The sequence below is a fragment of the Medicago sativa genome, chromosome 4, assembly GCF_051527215.1.
Source record: "Medicago sativa cultivar Bolivia chromosome 4, Bolivia_mono, whole genome shotgun sequence".
In the NCBI taxonomy this organism is placed as follows: domain Eukaryota; kingdom Viridiplantae; phylum Streptophyta; class Magnoliopsida; order Fabales; family Fabaceae; genus Medicago; species Medicago sativa.
Window position 1 is genome coordinate 71,289,173 of NC_140752.1, and position 19,921 is coordinate 71,309,093.

Sequence of the window (19,921 nt, forward strand, 5' to 3'; positions counted from 1 at the left end):
AGATCGGTATGCAGCAAGGTGATCAAACAGTTCTTAGCTTGAGGCCTCGTGGTGGTCGAGGAAACAGGCTTCTCGCTCCTAGCTTCGATTCTTCCTCTTCCAATTCACCTGCTTTTGGTTCCTTTTCATCTGATCTTTCTCATCTTCGTCCTAATGCTGCTGCTTCTTCTCTCCTCGCTTTCAAGGTATAATTAAACCCCTTTATCTGGATCTGCTTTTTCACACACCCTTTTAATTGAAAATTTGATTTTTTTTCATTGCTTGTGATTCGTTTAATGCTTATGATTTTATTTTTATTTTAGATCAAGTTGATCAATATTAAGCCTCAATAAATTGCTGTTTTTTTGTTTGTTTTATTGTATATTTTATATTTAATTTAAGGTTCGAGGTCCTGTGCTGATAAAAAAATTGTCTTTAGGTGTCAGTGTTTAATAGCACTGTGGTTTTTAATAATTTGGTTTTGTTTTGTTTGAATCCCATAGATTTTAATGTGTCCGATGATTGTGTAATTTGGAATTGAACTGATATGTTTTATAACTTTATTGTTATTATTAAAGCATGAAGGTAACACTTTTGAAAAGAGCTATGATATGTTGACATCCAAAATAAGTTGTTGATACTCACACCATAGCCTTAATCCTTCACAATGAAGTGGGGCACGCAAATCGAGGCATATATAAAATGATTAAAAAAATAGAAGAACCGTATATACATACGGTGGATTGACAACTATGATTGTCAATATATCATTCCTGTTTTGAAAATGTAACTAACATACTTGAATACCTTTATGTTTTGTTTACTGTTTGGGGTTTAAGGTACCTAAATTCACTGTTTCACAATACCTTTGCAATTGAGTAATTTTTAAATGTGTTTTGCCTTTCATTGCATTGTTGTGGTTTTAGCAAGAGTTTTCCCTCCTGCAGTTTCTATGTCTGATTTGGCTCAGGTTTTCCCTCCTACACTAAACTTGAATAATTAGTCAATGAATATATAAACTCCACTAAACTTGAATAATTAACAAGACCAGTCTTCTTTAGGACTTCTCATGTATAAATTGGGATCATTTATTTTATTTTGATTCACACTTTCTTAAAATTGCTTATATCTTTCCTTTTTATTACTCTCTAACTCTTCTTTGTTTAACTTCCGCATTCGACATCCAAATAAAAGGACGGTTGTTGTACAAATGATGACTATACTATTTTTTTTTTTAAGGAAAATGATGACTATACTATTGTTGCTTGGTTCACAGCTTTAATATTACGTGTGATAAATTTAGGCTTGACATGTATATGGAATAATTTTCAACTATCTGGCTACCCACGTGCACAAAAATATAATGTTTGTTTTTTATATGTTGTTATCAGTTCATGCAATATCCTTTAGTGTTATAATATTGTTGATGATTACTTATAATATCTGTTATCATGCTTGCCAAAAAAGTCTCTGCCTCAACAACACATGGTAATCAATTACATGCTTTCCGATTTCCATATTTCAATCAGCTTCAATCATTTGATTTTTTTCTCTTCATTTTCATTATTTCGTTAGATTGATTCATTCTCAAAACATTGATTTATCATTATTGATTTGATTTTAAATGAATTTTTCATTTCTCCTTTTCTGCCCCTTCATATTTGTCACGTATTTGTCAACAGTTAGCTATGAAAGTTTCGAAGCAACAATGAAAGTGAAGAGGGTTGAGTGATTGTTGATCGAATCTATTGAACCCTGATTTTGGATGGATCAAATGTTGTATCAGAAGGTGACTAAAAGGATTGCGGATGTATGGTTCATTGGTTCTGGAAAGGATTTTTATGTAAGGTTTTGTTGTTAACCTTTTTTTGTCAATTATGTGATTAAATAATTTATCTGAATTTGTTTATGGTTTCTCCAGTTTATGATTTTGTTCCTGTAGTTGAGAGCTCTAGGTGCATCACTGTGATGAAAGCATTTTTTTTTTATTGTTAGGACTTCATTGTAAGTATTGTACAATTACTTATTTTTATCTTAATTAATTCATGATTATCTCAAATTTCCTCTTGATCAATCCATGGCTCAGTTACTGATTTAGGATTCGTTTTAATCTCCTTATTCCAGAGAAGGCCCTTAATGATTTCAGGCAAGAGAAGAAGAAATGATAGAATGATAAAGTATGTAGGCCTACCAAGAAATTGGTGAAGAGTATTTTTCCTCCCTCTAATCATGTAGATGGTTGGTAGTATGATATCAATGAAGGTAAATCCATATTTTCCCCCTTTAATCTGTTAAGACTATTTTGAACCCCTCTAATCATCATTTCGTTGTTTTTATCACCTCAATTATTGGATGTATTATAGTAGATTAGACATATTGATTTTAATTTAATTTATTTTTTTAGTTGAATTTTTATGCTAACTTGCAAAGCTTTTTTGGAGTTTTCAAATTTCAATCATAATTTCATAACTCAAATGTGTATATTCTCCATTGAAGTTTGCTTAGAGTTTGCAATGTGTCAATGTTTAGGATGTTTTAAAGAGATAGGGGGCCTTTTGTTTATTGGATGGATTGAATGCTAGCAAAACTTCATCAAATATGTCTTAATATCATTTAGTTAAGAGATCTGTCCTTTTTTTAAAACTTTGATTTTTTTGTTTATGTTTGGTCTCCTTTTCTATGTGCTGATGTAGATTAACATTAGTCATTTTCTCGGTCATCCTTCTATCAGATGGCTTCTTTCCACCCCTTGGAAAACTATTTCAGAATGTATATGTTTCTATCATTGTTATTAGGAATTGTCAATCTCAACAATGGATATTGTCTTTGAAAATTTATAGTTTATTTATCTAATGACATCATGTATGAAGGTAGATAGTAACTGTAAAAACTTTATTCTTTGCTTTCTTTCTCAATTTGTTGATATTGATATGTTTCTTTGCATTTTTAAGAACTTATTTTTTAAGCATTTGACATGAAGTGATTTTATTGATTTTTTATTTGTATGTCATGACTTGCTTGCAAGATTATAAAAACTATAGTATCGATTTTGATTTGATTGATTTAGAATTTGAAATTGTCTCCACTCCTGTTACATTCTTCAATGCCTAAATATGTGTTTTGGTAGTTGTTTCATTTACATGTCTAAATCGAACAAGTAATTTTTATTTGTAAAATGACCAATTATTTTATTTGTAATTGGCCATTTAATTGTAAAATGACCAATTATGTTTCATTTACATGTTTCATCAGCTGTATGATTGTCCTCTGAATGTTGTGTGTGTATGTCCATGCTTATGTTTTTTTCAATTGTATGTGTTAGTCTTTTATCTTATTTGCTAACCTTAAATATCATGTTAATAGTTGTAGGCAATGCTGGCACAGAGGCAATGTTGGTGAATTATGTCCTGTATTCTTAAGCTCTAATTGTGTTTTAACAAGTGTATTGATATTTAACCGAACCTTTTTTTTTCCGTATACTCAGAAGCTGAATTGGATTGGTTTTTCTCAATCTGCGTTTCCTGCTGAGCCATCTGAGATAACTGTCATTGGTTACCTTGGTTATCCCTGGAAATTGCTTATGGATTTCTCTCATTAGTGATTGGTTATTTTGCTCTTTCAGTTCCTTCAGGTCTTAGCCTTTACTGGTAAGCACACGTAAAACCTTCCAATGGTCTTATATGTGTAAGCGTGATATCTATATTTGCTTATTATACCTTTTAAGTTGTGCAGATTCACAAATAATATATTGAGCACTTTACAACAGATATGGCTTCAAAAGTTAGGAGGTGCGAAAAATCCTTTGAGACAAGTTCTTGATGATGATGTGAAAAATGTAGACCTAATGCACGTTCAAAAGTCAGTATCGAATCTAAATTTCACAAAAATTGAAGAAGCTAGAAAAGATTCAAAATTGACATCAGAAGGACCACGACTTGGTGACAAGTATGTAGACCTAATGCAGGTTCAAAAGTCAGTATCGAATCTAAATTTCACAAAAATTGAAGAAGCTAGAAAAGATTCAAAATTGACATCAGAATGGCCACGACTTGGTGACAGGTTAGTGATTATAATTATAACGAGCCACACTTATATCACAATGCTATTGATTGATTTTAACCTGTTGTAAATGTGTTCATCTTTGTATTGTAGATTTAAGCAATTAATGGAGCAAGAGGCAAAGAAGAAACAACAAAGAGAAGAAGAAAAAAGGAAGGTCGAGGAAGCAGCAACTAAAGCTAATAATCACGAACAAACAGTTCAAGGAGGAAACCAAGTTGTAAACGACTTAGTTAAAAATTCCCAATCTGTGGCTGATGATACTGATCCATTTATATCTGGGGTAATAAATGGTAATAGTAAGGACTTGGAGGGAAATCAGAATTCTACATCTACATATGATACTGCAAATGATGAAGGTTCTGCTCATTTGAATGCAGTAAACAAGAAAAATCTAGAAAAGGTATTATTGCATATATATAGGACATGTTCCTAATTTTTTTTGTAAGGATAAATTGCTTCATCCATAAATTGCCTAACATTTAAGAATGGTGGGGGAGTGGGAACTATTACATGCTTGCGTCAATTTTGGCTGATGTTATAAGAATCATGCAAGAGTGAATTTTGTAGCAACATCTCCTTTGATATCAGTGCTTCCTCGACACTGCTGTTTTATGTCTCAAATGCTATATTTCTGATATTGGGATAGTTAAATTCTGCAATACTATAATATACAGAAGTATACAAAATTACAGTTTTCTCTCAAAAAAAGAAGTATACAAAATTACAGTTTGTAATATTATACTGCTTGCTGAGTTATGATTAATTGATATAACGGGTGCTGGTAATAATGTGTTTATTTTTTAATTATCATTTATTACTTCTTTGGGGGTAATGAGGAAACATTCTTTTTCCAGTAGATAAAGATAACTATGATTTGTTTTGTAAATCTTACAATTCTCTCTCCAATTTCACAATTTCACAGGAACCAGGAGAAGCATTGTCAACCAGAGCTACTCAAACAAGCAATCTCATGAAGAAGACTCAGATCGCATGTCAAAGGATTGATCAATTAGGAGTTAGAAACTGTGCTGTTATAATTGAGTAAATTTTTTAGTTCTATATAACCAAATTTTGTAGTAGTCTCTGAGTAAAAATTCAGAAATTGTTTCACATCAACCTTCATCTCATGCAAGTTTCAACGTCTCTAACAGAAATCCTTTGTCCGACATCACAAATGGTTAGTCAAGCACAAGCACCGCAACACTATTAGTAATTGTTTCACCTAATTTTGCTAAAACATGGATGTTTCTTTGAAGAAGTACCGAATAGGCGCGGTTCTAATAGCCAGACCAACGAAATCCTTGGAACCAGTGGACATGTTTTAGCAAATGCCACACGTGTCTCACCACTAATTTGTTGTCATGTTCTTTTATTAAGAAAATTTTTCTCCATAAGGTTGCTTATTAAAATCTCTCTAAACCTAAACAGATAAAAAAAAAAACAAAAAGAATAACTATGCAATTTTCATTGAAATGTGATTGCCAGCATCTCTAAGAATTTCTTTTTTCTTTTTCCTCTCTTCCCAAGAAAATAATCTGCGTGCCAATTCTTCGACTTCATGTCGTTTCTTTCCTGTATGGCCTTGCAGAAAGTTAAGTACTTTGTTTGGATTTCTTATATCTCAGTTGGTAGAACACTTTGTTTCTTTACAAAAACTGAAAGTTATAAAAAAAACAATTATGCTGAAAAGAACATTACGACCCTCTCAAATTTGTTTATTTCATTTGATTCTGGATGATGATGTGAGTGTAAACCAGAACCATCTTTTTCAAGCCACATACACAATTTTGTCGTCTGTCACATCTACTAATGAAGAATCAATAGTTGAAATCTACCTTCAAAATCAGGAAGACGAAGATATCCCACCAAATTCAGGTAATGTTGCTTTTTGTCCCTGCAACTTTATATTTATACTTTGTTGCTAATATCGTATTGGATGAATATGAATTTTCATCGTAAAACTATATTGGTCGAACAATGATTTCTTAACGTATATAGCTGTTGTATTTGAACAGACATCAGCACTGACATTGTGCATCAGAATTGCACCGATATGTTGTTGGTAATATTTTCGTCCCTTCGATCAGGTACCATTATTTGTAATTTAAATATAAATATGTTTGCTTTCATCCGAGACATTGTTACAATATATACAATTGATGATACTCGCGTTATTTTCAGATTCTGTTGAAAGTGTAAGTTACGAGGATTTTGGGCAACCAGATTGTATATGCAAGATTGTGGATCACACATGTGGTATGGAGAGAGGACTCGCAAGGATTGCAAGCCAACAGTGCCAGAACTCTCTATGTGTTGCAGGGAAGGGAGGATCAAAATTGCGTACCCACCGTTGCCTGAACCTCTCGCTGATTTGAATACTCTGACAATAGAAGAAGCAAGTACTTTATGGAAAATATTCGATCTTTTAACAGTACTTTTGCCTTCACATCAATGGGTGGCAAGATTGACGGCTCTATGAATAGCGGGAACGCTCCTCCGACGTTTGTTCTGAATGGCGAAAACTATCATCGGTTTGCTGCCAATGGAAGGAAATGACCCAAAGTTTGCTCAATTGTACGTTTATGACACCGACAATGAAATCAAGAATAGAATGGCAGCTGTAGGGTAAAATGTCATTAAATTTATATGTTATGTTTACCGTAACAGGGTCAATGTAGTGGAAATTGTTTAATATGGTACATTACAAAGGTTTCTGACAATTTATTTTATGAATTGAATTATACTATTTTTTAGATTTAAGTAAAATGTTTACTTTCATATTTGCGCTATATTTTTTCTTTTGAATGACCCGTGCGTTAGCACGGGTCGATGATCTAGTCCTTCAAAAAACAAAATCTAACCCTAGTATACAATTAGTTTTGCCGTCAGGTTTTGTTTGAGAGTTTCCAGTCGTAGCCCGTCAACGTTTGACATCAGGTACACAAATCTAACCTGTTATTATTATCTAAACTCTCTTTACACAAGAATTTCACCATCTCTTAGAAATTTGCTTATTCCTTTTGCAGATGAAAACTAGGTCAAAACCAAGAACAAAGATGGTAAGAAGAAGAAGGAGTTACAAATTTAAAGACCTTGTAAGTGAACTACCTGATGATATTTTGCATCTCATAATCTCTTATCTTTCCATTGATGAAGCTTTAAGAACAAGTATTTTATCAAAGAGATGGATACATTTGTGGAAGAATGCAATGCACCTTGATTTTGATTGCACACACATGATAAAAACCTTATAAAAAATAGTCACTATAAGAGATGTTGAAAAATATGGTAAAATTGTTGAGACTGTATTGAATCAACACATTGGTAGATTGACTAGTTGTTACTTTTCAGACATTTTTCTGCAAATATAAATTTAAGAACTTGGGTTGAGTTTGTTCTTGAGAGAAAAAAGTTAACTTGTTTGAGTTTAGAGTGTGAAACTTCAATATATGAGGGTGGCAAAATTGTGAAGACTCGTTATGATCATCTTAAGCCTAAATTATTTTCAAATCTATGTTCACTTGAGTTGACAAATTATAAACTGACAAAATCAGTTTTACCTGCATTTCAAAGTTGTGAAAAGCTGAAAATTTTGAAGTTGAAGAAGTTGTTTATGGAGAATAGTATCATCAATGGAATTTTGAAAAATTGTTCTGGTTTGGAGAAGTTTAGTCTCATTGACTCAATCGGGTTCAATAGCCTCAAGATTGAAAACCAAAATCTTAAATTTTTGGAGCTTTTATGGTTGAATGTTAAAGAGATAGATGTTAATGTCGAGGATCTACAAGTTGTTGTGATTGATTCTCTAGTTTGCACTCCAAAGGGTTTTAGAATTTATTCTAAGAACCTCTTGAATTTATCTTCTACTTGCAATCCAAATGCTCAAGGTATTGTACCTTTTTACTTGAGCCAAAGCTCTCTGAAAACTCAAGATATCCTTGAAAATTGCAGTGATCTTCTTGTAAGTTCTTTCCAAATCTATTCTTTTCTTTTGTGGTTTCTCTTAAGTTTCTGCTATTCGAATTTTGCGTTAATTTCTTAGTTCAATTCTTCATATTTGCTTGAGTTAATATAATTCATCTATGAAAGCCCGATAAAATTTACTCCCTCTATTTTAAAATGAGTGTTACTCTAGAAGAAGACAATTGCTTATCCAATACAAATAATAACTTTTTCTTTTCAATTGAACCCTCCAATTAATATTATGTATATTACTCCTAAAATATTACTTTTACTTTAGTAGAAAACGTACACCAATAGTAAGTAAAGAGAATTTGGTGTTCTCAAAAAAAAAAAAACTTGGTAAAATAACAATTCTTTTTTTTAATCATCATTATATTTCTTAATATGTGTATGTAAAAACTTTGAACGACATTCATTTTAAAACGGAGTGAGTTTAGTTTCTGTTGTTTACTAGCATTATAAGCAACATACTCAATGATATATTGCTCATTTAATCAAGATACCATCTTGTTTGGAACAATGTTTTAAAAAGTTTTTCAGCCACTAAAGAAATTTTCGGGATGAGTTAGTCGCTTTCTTTAAGTCTATTTGATGCACTGTCGAAATTAATGCAAGAAAACTATTAACCATGTAGCCTCCAAGATAAAATAGTTCAATCAAAATTGTATTGGATTTCCTACTGCATTGTAGGAACCAACCGTTCTAGATATACACCATTTATTTGCTACTTAGACCAGTCAATATGGCACAAGATCACTCTTACTTCCGAAGGAACATAAAGAAAAGACGAAGAGAAGAATAGGAGCAGAAAGAAAAGATGAAGAGCAGAATAGCACGTTAAGCCAAGTTAAAGGGAGAAGAGAGAAAAATTCTTTGACAACTCAAAAGAGCTTTTGGTGTGAGTACGTGTTTGAAGAGTTGACTTAGGGAGGGCCAAAACCAAAAATTCGAAAAAATAATTGATTAGATTTTGGGGTCCGGCTCTACGTCGTCATGTTGAGTGCATCAACACCCATTTACAAATTTGTGTACCCTAAATGGTACACCCTTAAAAGTGATCCCTCCCCTATATAAACATTAGTGTTGTATGTAATCTACCCGATGTGGGAAATAAGAATTTTTCAATTCACACACCCACACTTGTTCCAACACATCTACATTATTTACACCATGATTCTCTGCAAATATCGACGATTGTGTCCATTGATTTAAAACCTTTGCAACGGCAGCTCTATAATCTGCAATTTAAAACCTTGTTATGTTTCTTTGAATGGATATTGCAGGAAATAATGATAAGTTATTGTTTAATTTTTTTAATAATATTATGGTGTCTTTAGATATAATATGCAGTTGTGCTAACTAGCTCTTCAATGTAGGCATCTCAGTCAACCAACATTTTTCGAAATCTGTTGACCTTATCAATCGATTTGGATTTGAATAATATAAGAGAAGCTTTGACACTTTCGTACATACTAACCTCATGCAACCATCTAAATACTCTAGAAATTATAACACAGGTACGTGTCTATTAACCTAATTATACTTTAATCTTCATTATGTTATTTTTTTATTGAATATACACATTAAAGAAAGTCATTTTTCCATAGAATATGATGATTGAAATGTAATTGTATTTCACAGACAGTGAAAGCTTCATATCACGGTTCCCTTGATTGCACCCTACCATGTTTACCATTTCCTAAGTCAACATTTTGGGAGACACGAGAAGTGTGCTTTTGTGTACATAACAAGTTGAAATTTGTTACGATGAGGGGATTTACCGGCAAAGAGCAAGAAGTGAAATTTGTGAAACATTTGATTGCACAAGCCTTTGTGATGAAAAAAATGTATGTGTTCTGTGGTTCAACAATTGTGGATGAGGCAAAAGATTTATTGTCAATGCCAAGAGGTTCAAGTAATCTTGCCATCGTTTTGGAGTCCAAAAACAAGAACATATAGATGACTTTAAAAAACTGTAACAACTCCAGATAAAATGCTAGAAACGTATTTACCTAGAAATTCTATTGAAATTCTCAGTTTTTTTTTTTTTTTAATTAGCTTCAAGTCAATAAATGAAAGTTGGGAAGAAAAGAGATTATTTTTTTTTTTTTAATGTTAGTGGGATGAGACTAATGTTACTTATATATCTATACTATACAGTAAGCCAGTTGCTGCTTATCCTCTATCTTTGCAAATTTTATGCCCTAGTGTGATGTGGTTTTTGTGTGAAATGGAATTAGAGTATGCTCATGTGTGTGTTAGAGAGGTGCGCCCAAAGTTTCATTGAAATTGAACTTCGTTTGATACCTCAAATAATGATGTGAGAAATCACACAGACTGTTTTGTTTTCTTGATTGTTCAAAATGATCATAGTGACATGTTTATTTGAATGAATGGAAGCGTATAGAATGATTCGAGCTATTTTTGAACCGACATTTGAAGGAGACCATTTGGCATATCTTTTCTGTTCAAAATTTGAATTTCAACCGGGAAGAGCTTTGGAAATGGCAATGATGGTAGAATTATTGATTAAATTTGAGCATATCTTAGGCTGACCTATATTTTTTTTACAATGCCATGGTAGATTGGAGTTACTCTCTAGTAAGAGAACTATTAAATTTCTTATGAATTCTCTTTTATAGACTATAGGTAGAGAGTTTGAAAGTAATTGAAATGTGGTTAAGTGTCCATTAGTTTCCGGCATCTTAATACCAGACTCTTGAATTAAGATGATCTTTCCTGAAAAAAAAAAAAAAAATTAAGATGATCTAATGCTAACCAAATTCTTTTTCTACATGACTATGCAGAAATTGTGTCTGTATACGTGAATTATTAAAGGATTGATAATTTGACTAAAATAAAATGAATGAGTAAAAAATCAAATCTTAAGCATATGGAGTTCTTTATGGTATCTTAATCATGAAAGAAGTAGCTTGTGCTTGATCTGTCTTATGGGTTCAATTTATTGTAGGCCAAATCAAAGTTTTTCTAATATCATGAAAAGATTTTATCAAGAAAGCGTCTCACTTAATCGGTCTCTTTAAACTATACTTACCAAATATATAGAACATGGTTCTCACGTCGTTGTCGTTCTAGAGCTTAATATGAGTGAACCGAATGCGGCGATTTGAGTTGATCGACAGACGACAATGCTTAACATTATTCACTCTTCTTGTATCTTTGTGACTGAGATGACCGTTAATTTGGTCCAGCTGATCCTTCATACCAAACAAGATGACATCAATGTGGACCCTAAATAGATTATCTTTCCTCTCATTGTAGTAAATTGTAGCATGCTTAAGTTTTTATATATTGGATAAGTGTGCATGGTTTTGTGATGCGATTTGCAAAATAAAAAAAATTAGAATTTTGTGTGCTCATATAAATTGTTGATCCAATGGAAACCACAAAAAACCTTATATTTGATTGGTTCAGATTAAATAATATGAAAAGAGACAAACCCTCAAAAGCATAAGTTTTTACATAGTTTGAGTACATTTGGGATTATATAATTTGAAATGTGTTAGCCTTTGGACAATTGATTGGTCAACAAGGTTGGTCGGCTTCATGCATTTTTTGACTATTTGACCAAGGTTGAATATTCTTATAAATATCCTCCCATTCTTCACAATTTCTCATTCCAACTCACATTCTCTCCTTTTCTTTCTTACTTTTTTTAGGGGGTGGGGTTAAGATGTCATGGTGTCACGGTTGGCCTTTATATACAGGGTCAACAGAGACCTTCGTAGAAGTAGTTATGGGATTAGTATGAATTGTCAAAGTGGGATATTCCACATCAACTTGTATGCCAGATCAGTTGAATTTGGGATTGTTCAATTCAGTTCTCACCTTCTCCCGGTCCATCATCTTGTGTTCACAATATTTTTTGAGGACGCACGAGAAGGGTGACAAGCATTCTCCTTCCTTCCACCTCCATCTTTTTTGCTACAAATTTAGTGTCAGTTGCCATCATTTTACACTACATAGTGATTTGCCAAGTATTGTTTAAACATTTAAAAATTTTCCCGCTGCGACATATTTGAAATTAATGACAGCAGTTGTTTTAAATAAAGAGTGGATTTTAACTCTATTTATATTTAATGATATTTTGAAGAACGAAATGTGACATCCTGTTTGTGATGAACTCTGATTTATTTTATAATATTTATATGTTGGGAAAACGGGGTGTTACAATTGGTATCAGAGCAGGTTGGTCCGTCCGGCCAAGTAGTTGAGTCGTTTGTGTCGTGTGACGGTTGAATACTGTCGTTGTGTTTTCCTAATCAATGGTTGTCGAAACCCCGGCTAAGGGTTCTGTGACGACTTCACTAGTATGCTTGAAGTGTCCTTTGTTGATGTTTGGTAGAGATTTTGCAGTGGACTTAGTCTGTTTGCCGTTGAGTGGGATGGATATGATACTAGGTATGAACTGGTTGGAGTTTAACTATGTTCATATTAATTGTTTTAGAAAGACGGTGCATTTTTCTTCTGCCGAAGAAGAAGGAGAAACTGAGTTCTTGACTACTAAGCAGTTGAAACAGTTAGTGCACGATGGAATCCAAATGTTTTCTTTGATGGCGTCCCTGTCTATTGAGAATCAAGCAGTGATTGATAAGTTGCAAGTGGTGTGTGAATTTCCAGAAGTTTTTCCTGATGAAATTTCTGATGTGCCTCCAGAGAGATGTAACGCCCCATTTTTATTCTATTACTTTTAATAGATGTGTGAATATTTTTATATGACTTTATCTGTTAAATATATGATTTTATGTGAAATATGTGTTTTGAGTGACTTTATGTGATATATGGTGTGATGCTATTTTATTATATGATTTACGGAGTTGAGTTTTATTTAAATGAATATGGCTTTATTATTTGTGGAAATAATAGGAGAAATAGAAATAGGTAGAATTATTATTTATTGTGGTTAATGGGAATTAAGTAAATAATTATGAGAGTTTAGTGGGAGTTAAATGAAAAGAAAGAAGTTATATTTTTGGGAGTAAAAGAAAGAGAAGCAGAGAGAAACAGTTTCACGTACAAACAATAGAAAAACTGGTTTTTGGAGAGAAAAAGGAGAAGAACCAAGAGAAAGCTAGGAGAAGAGCTAGGAAGAGAGAATCCAACCGTTTTTGCTGTAGAATTTGCTGAGATAAGGTAAAGGGTGGGATTCCTTTCAATAATCATGGTATATAATTTGAAAATTGATGAATTTGTTGTTCTTGGTTTTTAGGGTTTGAGAAGTTATGTTAGATGTTGAATTATGATGAAACTTGTTGTTGAATTGCATGTTTCTATGTTGTTTTGGTTGCTAGGTTGTATATGGAACCTGTAAACATTGTTCTAATTCATTTTGGGTGATTAGGGGATCAAAAATTGGGTTTTGGAGTGAAAACTGGTCTGTTCTCGTAAATCTGTCCATGTCCCATCGTAGTACGATGCTGGGAAATCGTACTACGATTTTTCCAGCAGCAAAAAGAAATTTTTCAGTATATCCCATCGTAGTACGATGCATTCCATCGTAGTACGATGTAACAGTGACAGCATTCCTCTGTTTCGTGTTCTTGCATCTTTTTCATCCGTTTTTGTTTTGAATTAGCTTTCGGTGTAAACATGAAAGTTGTAGATAATTAAGTTAGCTTTAAAATGGTCTTGGTTTGGAGTGGAAAAGATTTGTAGATTTTGAGTTATGATAAAAATAGTCCAAGTGGGTCTTTAGCAAAATTTAAGAAAACTTAGCATAACTAATCCCAAGTTAGTCCAAAAACTTATGGTTGGTTTCCCAACTTCAAACTTAAGTGTTAGGGATTTAGTTGAAGTGTTTTATGGATATTTGACTTATGTTCTATTGATCAAAACTTAATTGCTTCTAGGGGGATGTTTTAGACTTTGAGATGAATGTAATTGATTCATATATATGCTATGTTGTTGATTTCCATTGTTGATGTCGTTGTAATCATCTGATGTCGAAGTTGGGGAGTGTGTCATAATTGTTTTAGGCACATATGTTGTTGTTGTAGTCGCTGTTGAAGTTGTATGTTGATATACACAAGTTGAGTCCATTGCATACTCACATCTGTTGGGGGCTTATGCCCAGGAATGTTCATCATTCAACCCGTTGGGGGCATATGCCCTGGAATGTTTATCATTCACCTGTTGGGGGCTTATGCCCTGGGATGCTTTAACCATCCAATTTGTTGAGGGCTTATGCCCTGGAATGCTTAGCATTCAACGCGCGTAGATTGGTACCACCTGCATGATGCATTAGTTGTTGTTGTCGTAGCATTGTTGGGATGTTGTTGTCGTTGTAGCATTGTTGAGTTGTTGTCGTTGTCGCATTGTCGAGTTGTCAGTGTCGTTGTGGATAACGTTGTTGTTGTTGTTGTTGCTATACCTTGTTGCTGAAAATAATTATGTCGTTACTTATATGTTTATTTAAATACATTATTAATGATGACTGTTGTGATATGCTTTGTTGTTTTCATTAATTTGATGAATTATATATTATTATTATTATTGGATAAGTTTCTCACCCCTTCTGCGTATATGTTGCCTCGACCGTGGGTAATGTGCAGGTACTGATGACTTGTAGGTTTGGTCGGCTCAAGTGTCTAGGGCTCTGATACATACTAGGATGGGGAAATCGTTGCGAATGTCTTCTCATTTCTTTTATGTATCACATATTTTGGAAAAGACTTGCTATTAGAGTTTATCGTTGTTGAAAATAAAGTTGAATTATGTTGGGGCCTTTGTGCCAAGATTTTCATTGATGTTGAATTTTGGTTGAAATTATATTTTTAAAGAATTATTCCGCTGCAGTTTATTAAGATTCTTTATGTTGGTCTTAAATAAATAGATATTTTCTATTTATGAATTTTTGAAAAGTAGTGTGACACTCCGTTGTGTGATTACTCTGATTATAATAATTAATATTACGTTGTTGGGAGAACGGGGTGTTACAATTGGTATCAGAGCAGGTCGGTCCGTCCGGCCAATTAGTAGAGTCGTGTCGAGCCATATAGAGTTGTTTGACAATTTATATTGTCTTAGTTGTGCTGATTTTTGTTGTTATGTAGAGTAGAGACCTGGAGGCTGCAAACCTTATCTGTTATAAAAGAACTAGAATGGTTGGAAGAAACGATGTTGCGGTGGCTGCTGCATTGGAAGCTGTGGCCCAAGCTATAGGACAACAACAAAATGCTGGTGCTGGTGTTAATGCTGAAGTGAGAATGTTAGAGGCTTTTCTGAGGAATCATCCTCCTACTTTCAAAGGAAGGTACGACCCTGATGGAGCACAGACGTGGCTCAAAGAGGTTGAAAGAGTTTTCAGGGTTATGCAATGTACTGATGATCAGAAGGTGCGTTTTGGTACGCACATGCTGGCTGAGGAAGCTGATGACTGGTGGGTGAGCCTCTTACCTGAATTATCGCAAGGTGATGCGGTTGTTACTTGGGCTGTGTTTAGGAGAGAGTTCCTAAACAGATACTTCCCTGAGGACGTTCGCGGAAGAAAAGAGATCGAGTTCCTTGAGCTGAAACAAGGAAACATGTCGGTGACAGAGTATGCAGCCAAGTTTGTGGAGCTGGCTCAGTTCTATCCACACTATACTGGAGACAATGCTGAATTTTCTAAATGCATCAAGTTTGAGAATGGTTTGCGTGCTGATATTAAGCGAGCCATTGGTTACCAACAGATCCGTGACTTCTCTGCTTTGGTGAGCAGATGCAGAATCTATGAAGATGATAGCAAGGCTCACTACAAGGTGATGAGTGACCGTAGAGGTAAGGAACAGCAGAGTCGTCTGAAGCCTTACAGTGCCCCTGCTGACAAGGGCAAACAGAGGGTGCATGAGGAAAGAAAACCTAAAGGAAGAAATGTTCAGGCTGAGATAGTTTGTTATACATGTGGTGAGAAAGGCCATAAGAGTAATGCATGTACTCAACGGGATGAGAAAAAGTGTTATCGTTGTGGCAAGAAAGGGCATACAATAGCTGAGTGCAAGCGTGGTGACATTGTTTGCTTCAATTGTGATGAGGAGGGTCATCTTAGTTCTGAGTGCAAGAATCCTAAGAAGACTCAGACTAGTGGGAAGGTGTTTGCATTGGCCGGTACACAAATGGCTAATGAAGATCGACTTATCAGAGGTACTTGTTTCTTTAATGGTACTCCTTTAATTGCTATTATTGATACTGGTGCTACACATTGTTTCATTGCTGTTGATTGTGCAAATAAGTTGGGTTTAGTTATGTCAAGTATGCCTGTGGAAATGGTTGTTGAAACTCCAGCTAAGGGTTCAGTAACCACTTCTTTTGTTTGTCAGAGTTGTCCTATATCCATGTATGGTAGGGATTTTGAAGTTGATCTTGTATGTTTACCGTTGACGAGTAAGGATGTGATTCTTGGTATGAACTGGTTGGAATACAACCAAGTGCATATTAATTGTTTTAGAAAGACGGTGTACTTTTCTTCTGCGGAAGAAGAGAGTGGAGCAGAATTTTTATCTACCAAGCAGCTGAAGCAGTTAGAACATGATGGAGACTTGATGTTTTCTTTAATGGCGTATTTGTCTGTGGAAAATCAGTCGGTAATTGATAGATTTCCCGTTGTGAATGAATTTCCTGAAGTTTTTCCTGATGAGATTCCGGATGTGCCACCAGATAGGGAGGTTGAATTTTCAATTGATCTAGTGCCGGGTACGAAGCCGATGTCGATGGCTCCTTACCGTATGTCAGCTTCAGAGTTGGTAGAGTTGAAGAAACAGTTAGAAGACTTGCTTGATAAGAAGTTTATAAGACCGAGTGTCTCACCCTGGGGAGCGCCTGTGTTGCTAGTTAAGAAGAAGGATGGTAGCATGAGATTGTGCATAGATTACCGTCAGCTGAATAAAGTGACGATAAAGAATAGGTATCCACTTCCGAGAATTGATGACTTGATGGATCAATTAGTGGGTGCACGTGTGTTTAGTAAAATCGATTTGAGGTCAGGTTACCATCAGATTAAGGTGAAGGATGAAGATATGCAGAAGACGGCCTTTAGGACACGGTATGGGCACTATGAATATAAAGTGATGCCTTTCGGTGTTACTAATGCGCCTGGTGTGTTCATGGAGTATATGAACAGAATTTTTTCATGCTTTTCTGGATAAGTTTGTTGTTGTATTTATTGATGATATCTTGATTTATTCTAAGACTGAAGAAGAGCATGCAGAACATTTGAAGATTGTCTTACAGGTGCTGAAAGAAAAGAAGTTGTATGCAAAACTGTCAAAGTGCGAGTTCTGGTTAAGTGAAGTAAGTTTCCTTGGCCATATTATTTCTGGTAGTGGTATTGCTGTAGACCCGTCGAAGGTTGAAGCGGTATCACAGTGGGAGACTCCTCAGTCAGTTACGGAGATTAGAAGTTTTCTTGGTTTGGCTGTTTATTACAGAAGATTTATCGAAGGATTTTCGAAGTTGGCACTTCCATTGACTCAGTTGACCTGTAAAGGTAAAGCTTTTGTGTGGGATGCTCAGTGTGAGAATAACTTAAATGAGTTGAAGCGAAGATTGACGACGGCTCCAATTTTGGTTTTGCCAGAGCCAGATAAACCTTTTGTGGTATATTGTGATGCGTCTAAGTTGGGCTTAGGCGGTGTGCTTATGCAAGATGGCAAGGTAGTAGCTTATGCTTCGAGACAGTTAAGAATACATGAGAAGAACTATCCTACACATGATTTAGAGTTGGCTGCTGTGGTTTTTGTGTTGAAAATTTGGAGGCACTATTTGTACGGTTCCAGATTTGAAGTGTTTAGTGATCATAAGAGTCTGAAATATTTATTTGATCAAAAGGAGTTGAATATAAGGCAGAGAAGGTGGCTAGAGTGGTTGAAGGATTATGATTTTGGTTTGAATTATCATCCGGGTAAAACCAATGTGGTTGCAGATGCCTTGAGTAGGAAAACATTGCACATGTCGGCTATGATGGTGAAAGAATTTGAATTGCTAGAGCAGTTTAGAGACTTGAGTCTTGTTTGTGAATTGGCACCTCAGAGTGTGCAGTTGGGTATGTTGAAGATTAATAATAATTTCTTGAAGAGTATCAAGGAAGCACAGGAAGTTGATGTGAAATTTGTAGACTTGATGGGTGCTAGTAATCAGAATGCAGATGGTGATTTTCAGGTTGATGATCAAGGAGTGTTGAGATTCCGAGGTAGGATTTGTATTCCTGATAATAATGAATTGAAAAAGTTGATTTTAGAAAAAAGTCACAGAAGCAACTTGAGTATCCATCCGGGAGCTACAAAGATGTACCACGACTTGAAGAAGCTGTTTTGGTGGTCTGGGTTGAAGCGAGATGTCGCACAATTTGTATATGCTTGTTTGACTTGTCAGAAATCGAAAGTTGAACATCAGAAGTCTGCTGGTTTGTTGACGCCTTTAGATGTGCCGGAATGGAAATGGGATAGCATCTCCATGGACTTTGTGACGAGTTTACCAAACACTCAAAGAGGGCATGATGCCATTTGGGTTGTTGTCGATAGATTGACGAAGTCGGCACACTTTATTCCAATTAATATCACTTATTCGGTAGCTCAGTTGGCGGAGATCTATATTCATAATATTGTGACGTTGCATGGCGTCCCGTCGAGTATTGTGTCGGATAGAGATCCGAGGTTCACTTCGAGATTTTGGAAGAGCTTGCAAGAAGCTTTGGGCTCTCAGTTGAAGTTGAGTTCGGCTTATCATCCGCAAACAGATGGTCAGTCGGAAAGAACGATTCAATCATTAGAAGATTTGTTGAGGGTGTGTGTACTTGAGCAAGGTGGAGCTTGGGATAGTCACCTACCGTTGATAGAGTTCAAGTACAACAATAGTTACCATTCGAGTATTGGTATGGCACCTTTCGAAGCTTTATATGGTCGAAGGTGTAGGACCCCTTTATGTTGGTTTGAGTCGGGTGAAAGTGTTGTGTTGGGGCCTGCAATAGTTCAGCAGACTACGGAGAAGGTCAAGATGATAAGAGAGCATATGAAAGCGTCGCAGAGTCGACAGAAAAGTTATCATGACAAGCGTAGGAAGGACCTTGAGTTTCAAGAGGGTGACCATGTGTTCTTGAGAGTCACTCCTATGACCGGTGTGGGTCGTGCATTGAAGTCCAAGAAGTTGACTCCAAAGTTTATTGGTCCTTATCAAATATCTGAGAGAATTGGCGCGTTGGCTTATAGAGTTGGTTTGCCACCACATCTTTCGAACTTTCATGATGTGTTTCATGTGTCGCAACTTCGGAAGTATGTAGCGGACCCTTCACATGTTATTCCTAGAGATGATGTGCAAGTTAGGGACAATCTTACGGTGGAAACTTTACCTTTGAGGATTGATGATCGTAAGGTGAAGACGTTGAGAGGCAAAGATATACCTCTAGTGAGGGTTGTTTGGGGAGGAGCAACTGGTGAAAGTCTTACTTGGGAGTTGGAGAGTAAGATGCAGGAGTCATATCCTGAGTTGTTTGCTTGAGGTAATATTTCGAGGACGAAATTCTATAAGTTGGGGAGAGTTGCAATGCCCCATTTTTATTCTATTACTTTTAATAGATGTGTGAATATTTTTATATGACTTTATCTGTTAAATATATGATTTTATGTGAAATATGTGTTTTGAGTGACTTTATGTGATATATGGTGTGATGCTATTTTATTATATGATTTATGGAGTTGAGTTTTATTTAAATGAATATGGCTTTATTATTTGTGGAAATAATAGGAGAAATAGAAATAGGTAGAATTATTATTTATTGTGGTTAATGGGAATTAAGTAAATAATTATGAGAGTTTAGTGGGAGTTAAATGAAAAGAAAGAAGTTATATTTTTGGGAGTAAAAGAAAGAGAAGCAGAGAGAAACAGTTTCACGTACAAACAATAGAAAAACTGGTTTTTGGAGAGA

At 34.9% G+C, this 19,921-nt stretch overlaps 2 protein-coding genes, 1 long non-coding RNA gene and 1 pseudogene across 6 annotated transcripts; all 4 read left to right on the forward strand.

Moving 5' to 3' along the window:
• The first annotated feature begins 1,850 nt into the window (after positions 1-1,850).
• On the forward strand, positions 1,851-5,195 carry LOC146931469 (uncharacterized). 3 transcript variants are annotated; one of them, XM_085702959.1, is made up of 7 exons: positions 1,851-1,983; positions 2,104-2,241; positions 3,343-3,374; positions 3,464-3,626; positions 3,712-3,924; positions 4,132-4,441; positions 4,964-5,195. In XM_085702959.1, exons 5-7 carry the CDS (start codon positions 3,824-3,826, stop codon positions 5,084-5,086), a joined length of 534 nt encoding a protein of 177 aa, XP_085559085.1. In that variant the 5' UTR covers positions 1,851-1,983; positions 2,104-2,241; positions 3,343-3,374; positions 3,464-3,626; positions 3,712-3,823; the 3' UTR covers positions 5,087-5,195. The 3 variants fall into 3 exon arrangements, with proteins under 3 accessions (XP_085559085.1, XP_085559083.1, XP_085559084.1); XM_085702957.1 differs by having other exon boundaries at positions 1,852-1,983; positions 3,712-4,038; XM_085702958.1 differs by lacking the exon at positions 3,343-3,374 and having other exon boundaries at positions 1,852-1,983; positions 3,712-4,038.
• Positions 5,196-5,442: 247 nt separating this feature from the next.
• LOC146931470 (uncharacterized) lies at positions 5,443-6,787 on the forward strand. Its single transcript, XR_015008374.1, has 3 exons — positions 5,443-5,916; positions 6,057-6,128; positions 6,223-6,787. It is a non-coding gene; the product is annotated as an uncharacterized LOC146931470 (long non-coding RNA).
• Positions 6,788-7,097: 310 nt separating this feature from the next.
• Positions 7,098-10,441, forward strand: LOC146931471 (putative F-box protein At1g67390; annotated as a pseudogene). The gene is made up of 3 exons (XR_015008004.1): positions 7,098-8,002; positions 9,381-9,521; positions 9,646-10,441. The product of XR_015008004.1 is annotated as a putative F-box protein At1g67390 (transcript).
• Positions 10,442-12,195: 1,754 nt separating this feature from the next.
• On the forward strand, positions 12,196-18,262 carry LOC146931472 (uncharacterized; the record flags this gene model as incomplete). Its single annotated transcript, XM_085707661.1, has 4 exons — positions 12,196-12,259; positions 15,181-15,407; positions 15,474-16,823; positions 18,239-18,262. Coding segments are annotated over 4 exons (1,665 nt in total), but the record flags the coding sequence as incomplete, so codon positions are not given.
• Positions 18,263-19,921: the final 1,659 nt, after the last annotated feature.

What these genes read in the sequence shown, in the direction of transcription:
- LOC146931469 (XM_085702957.1), top strand. Translation starts at nt 3,824, where the DNA reads ATGCACGTTCAAAAGTCAGTATCGAATCTAAATTTCACAAAAATTGAA. An exon ending in TGGCCACGACTTGGTGACAG is followed by an intron (nt 4,039 to 4,131) that starts GTTAGTGATTAT and finishes TTTGTATTGTAG; the next exon opens with ATTTAAGCAATTAATGGAGC. An exon ending in ACAAGAAAAATCTAGAAAAG is followed by an intron (nt 4,442 to 4,963) that starts GTATTATTGCAT and finishes ACAATTTCACAG; the next exon opens with GAACCAGGAGAAGCATTGTC.